This window comes from Cyprinodon variegatus, unplaced genomic scaffold (genome assembly GCF_000732505.1).
Source record: "Cyprinodon variegatus isolate N-32 unplaced genomic scaffold, C_variegatus-1.0 Scaffold43, whole genome shotgun sequence".
Lineage (NCBI taxonomy): Eukaryota > Metazoa > Chordata > Actinopteri > Cyprinodontiformes > Cyprinodontidae > Cyprinodon > Cyprinodon variegatus.
In genome coordinates, this window is record NW_015150496.1 from 134,547 (window position 1) to 142,098 (window position 7,552).

Genomic DNA, 7,552 nt, shown 5'->3' on the forward strand with positions numbered 1-7,552 from the left:
AAATCAAGTTAAGGTGAAATTAATCAAATTAAAACACGGCTGAGAGGGAGTACAGTACGCGGTAGTCATAGGCAGTAGTCTGAGCCACGATAAGAGGTCATCAAGATGGCGGCGACGCAAAGTGCTTACGTCATAACGACCGAGCCCTATTTGCATGTTTTCTAAGCCAAAACAAGGCTTTGTTTTGGGTCCACTCTTTAATGCTTCGAACTCAACACTGGTCTGACATTTTGAATTGAAAAAGCTTCCTCAATGGGAAGTGAAACATCTTCAAACTTGGAAAACAAAGTCCAGTGGATTGTTTCTTAACTTGTTTGGAATGACTATGACCTGGATGACTGAGACTCTTCACCAGCTTAATGAATAAAAGTATAGAGATATTGAAATATCATTGATGTTTTTCCCTGAGTGGAAAAATCACCTGATGCAAGTTATTTTCTAATAGATCAGTAAAACAAAGCAGATATCAGGGAGCAACGTTTCTTTAGAGGGGCATATGGTATTTTTTTGACCATGTGACAGTGATGGTGATGCAGCAAAGGATTGTGGGTGTATAGCTGAAGAAGAGTGTGGTCCTTTTTCATGGATCAAAAATGGAAGGAAAATGTACAAAAACGCAAATATTGGTTATCCGTCATAACAGAAATATCAATGCGGGATAATATTGGCCTAAGTTTTCATATCAGGCATTCCTGCTCTTTAGCGAGCCTTTGCACTCTCAAACAAACCTGCTACAACACTAATAGGCAGACAGGTAGGTGAGAAGCTGGATTAAAACTAGAGCTGAAACAGAATCAGATTAATTGTTAATCGATTATTAAAATAATTGTCAACTAATTCAGCAATCGATGAACCGTAACTGGAGTATAGAGATTCTAAAACGTGCCTTTAGCTAAGAGAGCAACCCACTAAGAGCAGTAACTATAACATAATTGTGAAGAAATGTAAAAATATTTTGCATTTAAGACAGAAAAAAAAATAACTTTTCTCTGTCAATATTCTCCATCATGACCTCCACAAGGAAATGTTTTAGTTTCACCTGGTTTAATTCTGTATAAAATCTTCTTTGAGGAACCTTTTGCCATCCAATATTTGATCAATAAATCAAAAAATAATGGACAGATTCATCATTAACAAAATAATCATTAGTTATAGCCTTAATTCAAACAGACATCTAACCAACTAATTCTGACAATTTGTCTTTTTTTAGAGAAAATATGACGTTTCTAGACTGTGTAGTAGTCCTGCAACCTAATTCTCCTTTACTAGGCTCTCCAAATCAATACTGAGGAAATAAGTCTCTGGAAACACTCTTCCCCGTCTGCCACAAACACACAAGTGCGCGACCTTTATTTAGGTTAGGTTAGAATCTGTCCAGTACCATCCAGGTGACATCCAACGCCACCAACCCGGTAATGATGAAACCAGATCCCCAGTAGAGCCTGTAAAGCTTCCACCACTTGTCCTTCACCTCTAAAAATCACACTATGAACGATCAGCTCCACTCTAACGTCATCCAGGGATGGAAAACACAGAGTTGAGCCAAACACTTAGGAAAGGGGTCGGCAACAAGCGGCTCTTTAGCACCCCCTCTGCGGCTCCCTGGAGCTTTTTTAAAAATTTATGAAAAGCTTTTTTTTTTTTTTTTTTTTTTTTTTTTTGTATGGTGTGCAGGAGGTCAAACAAAAATCAATTATGTTTTCCAATGCTGTAAACATTTGTATAATAAATACATTTAAACAATAATTTCCATCATAGCCATAGAGATCAGTGTTCATAACTTGCAACCAGCGTGTATATTAAAGGAATAGTACACCCAAAACATGATTAGCCTTCATTTTCTACTCACCCCCATGCTGAACAACACTCTGGAGTACTTTTTTGATATCTCAAATGCATCTGGAGATCTGGGAGGCTTCTTGCTGTCTGCTGACATTCAAATAATGGAGGTCTATGGCGCCCGAGACAGAAAGGTCCATAAAAGTCCACAAAAAACGTGTCAATATTCCTCCATACTGCTCGTCCAATGTATTCCAAGTGTCCTGAGTGGGTAGCATCCATAATTTACTCGAAACGAAGTCATTTAGAATACATTGGACGAGCAGTATGGAGGAATATTGACACGTTTTTTGTGGACTTTTATGGACCTTTCTGTCTCAGGCACCATAGACCTCCATTATTTGAATGTCAGCAGACAGCAAGAAGCCTCCCAGATCTCCAGATGCATTTGAGATATCAAAAAAGTACTCCAGAGTGTTGTTCAGCATGGGGGTGAGTAGAAAATGAAGGCTAATCATGTTTTGGGTGTACTATTCCTTTAAAGCCCATGTAGTCCTTTTCTATAGAGGGATAATAAATAATGCCATACAAGGCATAAAAAATAATTTTTACATTTTTGCAGCTCCAGAAAGATTCATTTTTTGTTCGTTTTTTTTGGTCTAATATGGCTCTTTGTGCACTTTGGGTTGCCGGCCCCTGACTTAGGACAACAATTAAAGTTTTGATCAGACATCTAAACACAGAAACAGTATGTTCTGAACCAAGGATGCTCCAGTTGGGTCAAAGACTGTTGATCCTCGCCCAAAACAAACTGATCTAATGGCAAAAACTTTAAATTTTAATCCCTGCCTACAATCAACAGCGGCAGCTGCACTGAAATATGTGGAAAATGCAAACCTGCTGGATTCTTGTTGTGGGAAAAAGTCACTTAATGCATTCTTTGGGCTGTGAGAACCCCACTGAAGGGTGAGCAGATTATTACCGCTATCAGTGCTTTTAACCATCCCAAGAACAGGAGGCAGACAGCAAGAGGAGGGGGAAAAAAATAAAAAAATCAATCAGCGGTCTGAAACGTTCCAGCCATCTCCTGGGTGGACATGGTCTGGACGTTTTCCCTCTCAGCCTGCCCGTTCGATATCTGAAGATCAGCAGCTGAGTCAGAGCAGCGTGGAGGAGTTTCTGCTGAGCTGTGGTCATCTGGAACACGGCAGGAAAATACTGGAACAATTCAACAAGGCCTAAAACCTGTTCCTAAGATTATCTATCATTAATTACTGCTTTATTTTCATTTGCTTTTGAAAGGTAAACCCATCTCCACTGCCAGTTTTATGAGACAACTGTTATAAAATGAATGAATACGACTGATCAGTCTGTCAACTTGAAATTATGTGCAAAAAAATAACCTTTCATGCAATAATTTAATCAAACAAAGGTAAATTAAATGTTCCTTATCACAGGAGTTCCAGTGATGAACTGTCAAATTTAAAGCTACATCGTTAATTTTCATCAGTTTTTCCTTTTTCCAGCTTTTTAAAAATTGTCATTACACTGTAAAGAGTACAAAGCAAAGAAATTAACCCTCTGCATTTAACCCATCCCATCGGGGAGCAGTGTGGGGTTAAGGGTCTTGCTCAGGGACCTCCGACTGTAGGAGTGGTGACCTAGCGGGTTAGGGAATTGTGCTTGGAATTATGAGTTCGAACCCCACTCCCACGGACTGCTACTCTGGGCCCCTGTGCAAGACCTTTAACCCCTACACTGCTCCCCAGGCGCCGCACAATGGCAGCCCACTGATGCCCAAGGGGATGGGTTAAATGCACAGAGTTAATTTCATTTCTCTGAACTTTTGACAGTGTAATGACAATAAAAGCTGAAAAAAATAAAAAATAAAACGCAGAACCTTTGGATTCCAAGCGCAATCCCCATACCACTAGACCACACTCCCATAACAAGGTTAAAATTCAAATAATCTGTATCACCCTCCTCGGCTACCATCCATTATGGTGGCGCTCCTTGCAGACCGATATCAGCCTGCAGAGCCTTCTGGATGCATCCTAGTGGAAAAGTTTCCATCAGATTCTACTAGAATAAGACCTGAGGAGAAATCTTAGAAAATTATTTGTGGGATTTTACATCCTACCCAGTCAGAGAATGTCCTGGGATCTAAAGGAATGAGTTGAGGAGTGGTGCAGGAAAAAGAGGGATGCCTGTTTTTCCTCCTGATGAATGCTTCAGACAATGGGACAGGGAGGAAGATCTGATAGTAAACATGTCATTTTTTCATACTCATTTAATCTAAAAAAACACTACTGTAGACAAAAACTTTGCTTTCAAACAATGGCAGCAGTTTTAAACACTGTAGGCAGTTTAATTTAGACCCCATAGATCATATGAAAGGTATTTAATTTACTTTAAGGTGAAATTGCTTGATGAGGGACACGACTTTTTTTTTATTGCTTACAAAATCAAGTAGCCTTAATTTTCTACCTGCAGTACAGAGAGAATTTACTCTTGAATTAAAGGACTAGTCTTGATTTTTGTGTTTTAGTTGAGTCAGCTTCAGAGGAATTAAGCGCTGCTTGCTGCAGTGACGTAGACAGTTACTTTATTTTATATCTTAACATTATTTTATAGGGAGTTATTATCTGAAAAGTGTGTAAATGGGTTTATTAGACCTGGAGATGGAATCTCAGGACTGAGAATGGGCTAACCAGCTAGTTAGCATTAGCTAACTAGCGTTATGTTAGCTTAGCTCCGCGGCTTTAACATAAAATGTTCGCCGGTTAGAGAAGCACCGATAGAGGGACGCTTTCGGCAAACAGTCCCTACTTTCTGTTGGGACTGAAACCGGGTAGTATCCGCTAAAGATGTTGGTTTAATAGGCAGGGAAACCCTCCGCCATTTTGTGCCCCCTCAGCCAACAGATCCATGTGAACGGTGTACCTGCGGCTCCAAGCCCCCCTGCGCTGCGCATGGAGACAGGCAGGCGGCGGCCGCAGCACTCCGCAGTGACCGTTATTAGTAACGATGTGTCCCCCCCAGCCTTACCGTCGTATCTCTCCGCCTGTTCGGCCAGTTTCGCCTGGTACACCAAGTTGTCCCTGTCCGTCATGGTGCTCAGGTAGCGGGGAGGGTTTGCTTTAGCGTCCCGGTGGAAAACAGGGGGTGGGGTGGGGGGATTATCGGGCTGCTTGCAGCGTCCTGCTGGTGGATCAGCTACAGCTCTGTCGCTCCGCTGAGCCGAAGAGCAGCCGGTGAGCAGAGGCGTGAAGATGGCGTCGCTGCTTCATCCGGGAAATCCACGCAGCGGTATCATCCACGCCTCCCACGAAGCTAAAAAAAAATCCACCAGAATCAAGAGATATCCCCAAAATATTGATTCATACGCACAAAAAATATTATTTCAAAAATATATTTAGTCGCTTTTATTTGCCAAGATGGATGCTGAGCAATTGGAATGATTTCTGCATGTACTCTATTATTATTTATTTATTTTTATTCATCTTATAACAACCGGGTAACATCTCAAATGCATAAAAACCTTATTTCCAAACTTTATTCATGTTTGATCTTTGTCAAACAGACTGCACTGCAAAAAAGTTCTTAAATGAGAAAAAAATTCTTAAAATAAGTTATTAAATAGTGATGCACCAATGCCATGTTTTGGCCCTGATACCGATAACCGATACCTGGCTGTGTAGTATTGGCCAATACTGATACCACCTGTTTGAAACTGATGTGTATATATGATAGGGTGACCAGATCTGTTTTTTTATTTTTTATCTTGGTGGGGTTTTTTATGGAGGGGGTCTGCTGGGTCGCTGACTGGACCGGACTGGGCATTCGAAACGAGCCGGGGGACAGAGTAACTAAACACGACCCGGTGCTAAAGGACTAAAATGGAATAAAAATGAGTGTCCCTCATCAGGCTAACGTAGTTAAACAATTTCACAAAGAATTTTGAGTCAGTCAGTCACATGACCTGGAAGCTATTGAAGAAATATCACTTTTTTTTTAATTACAAAAATCTTTAAAAATGATCAAAGGGCTTGAAGAAAAGTCCAAACTTATGCTTTTAAAAATATCTTAAAAATTAAAAATAGCTTCAAATTGCATAACAGCGATTGTGCCTTACATATGTTATCTATTGGCATTATTTTATATTAGTTTCGTCTTAGCTGGTCATAAGNACAATTTCACAAAGAATTTTGAGTCAGTCAGTCACATGACCTGGAAGCTATTGAAGAAATATCACTTTTTTTTATTACAAATTTCTTTAAAAATGATCAAAGGGCTTGAAGAAAAGTCCAAACCTTTGTTTTTAAAAATATCTTAAAAATTGAAAATAGCTTAAAATTGCATAAAAGCAAGTGTGCCTTACATATGTTATCTATTGGCATTATTTTATATTAGTTTCGTCTTAGCTGGTCATAAGATACGGAATTTATTGATCTTTGTTTCTCAAGGGTGCTTGGTTCAAAGATTTGTTGACGGTCCCTAACAGATGCTCCCTGCATGTGGGAGCTGCTGAGAGACGCTGGCCGACATCGGAGTCCCTCAGTCGGATCAACCGTTTGCTAGATCCCGCTGACTCTGCGGAGCTTGAATATCAAATACCCAACTTCAAACCGACTTCACCGCGGTGCTGACGGCTCGGTTCTGCTGCACTGTAGTCGACCAAAATCCTGGACGGTTTGAAATTCCCTCCAGACATTTTTTTAGGTATGAAAAGTAGGAGATGTCCGGGAAAAAGAGGACGTCTCTTCACCCGAATATATGAAGGACTGCATACTATTTGGATGTAAAGTAATTGCCATCATGGCTTTGTTAAGCTGCTGCCTACCTTTGTGAAGCAGGAAAAAGACTAAAACAAAGTGAGTCCAGTATAACTTTTTATTGCCTACCTGGAATGGGTGACAATAGTTGACTATTAATCTTTTGTCTCTCAAAATGATATCCGTGCCCTTTTTGTTGGTACTGGCCGATACCAATACCACTATTTTGGAGCTGGATCGGGGCCCGCCCGATACTGGTATTGGTATCAGTGCACCACTATTATTTACCCTTAATTTGAGATTATCTACCAATTGAATAAGCATTTTACCCTTCAAATAAGATAATATGCACTTGAAATAAGACCATGCAGCTGTGTTTCCTTATTTTAAATGTAAATTGTCTTGTTCCATTTGCAAAATGTCTCACTTACCTGCTTAATTCTTATTTTAAGATACATTGACTTAGATATACATTTTATGCATTGTGGAGGACCTACAAGCACTAAGGAGCAGCAAAATTCAGCATTTCACTGGATCAAATCCACTGCTACACCGAACTCTGTCAGGCTTTTTAAACATCAGAGCGAACGAGCAAAAGAAAAGTGTTGGTTGAAATCGTCACATGCGGTAAAATATTATCTCAGATTTTGTTTGCAGCAATTTCTCATGCATATTATTATTTACCTAGAAAGTTTACCATAGTTTTCAACCCTAAACTGTACATTTACCGATCAACTGATGGCAGCGCTGCATGTAACTTTCTTCATGATACATCTCTGATGTTTTCGGTTGCAGATTAAACATCTTCAGACTGTTAAAAAAATGAAATCCTAATTGTTGTCTCTGCTCATCTTCAGTGGAGAAAACTGGATCACTGAGAAGATTGTCATGGGAAATATAGAAGGTTGTTTCAAGTCTTTAGACTGGGATAAAATGTCCCAGCTGTATGAAGAGGACATTTATCCCAAATTAATTAAACCTCTGTAGGAGAGATGCTT

At 39.8% G+C, this 7,552-nt stretch overlaps 1 protein-coding gene across 1 annotated transcript in view; it reads right to left on the reverse strand.

Annotated features, from left to right (window-relative positions):
- Nucleotides 1–5,095, reverse strand: part of LOC107081867 (14-3-3 protein epsilon-like) — a 15,537-nt gene extending 10,442 nt beyond the window's left edge. The window contains 1 exon segment of the mRNA XM_015370206.1: nucleotides 4,828–5,095. Within this exon segment, the coding sequence (XP_015225692.1) occupies nucleotides 4,828–5,095 (268 nt within the window).
- Between the last annotated feature and the right edge of the window lie 2,457 nt (nucleotides 5,096–7,552).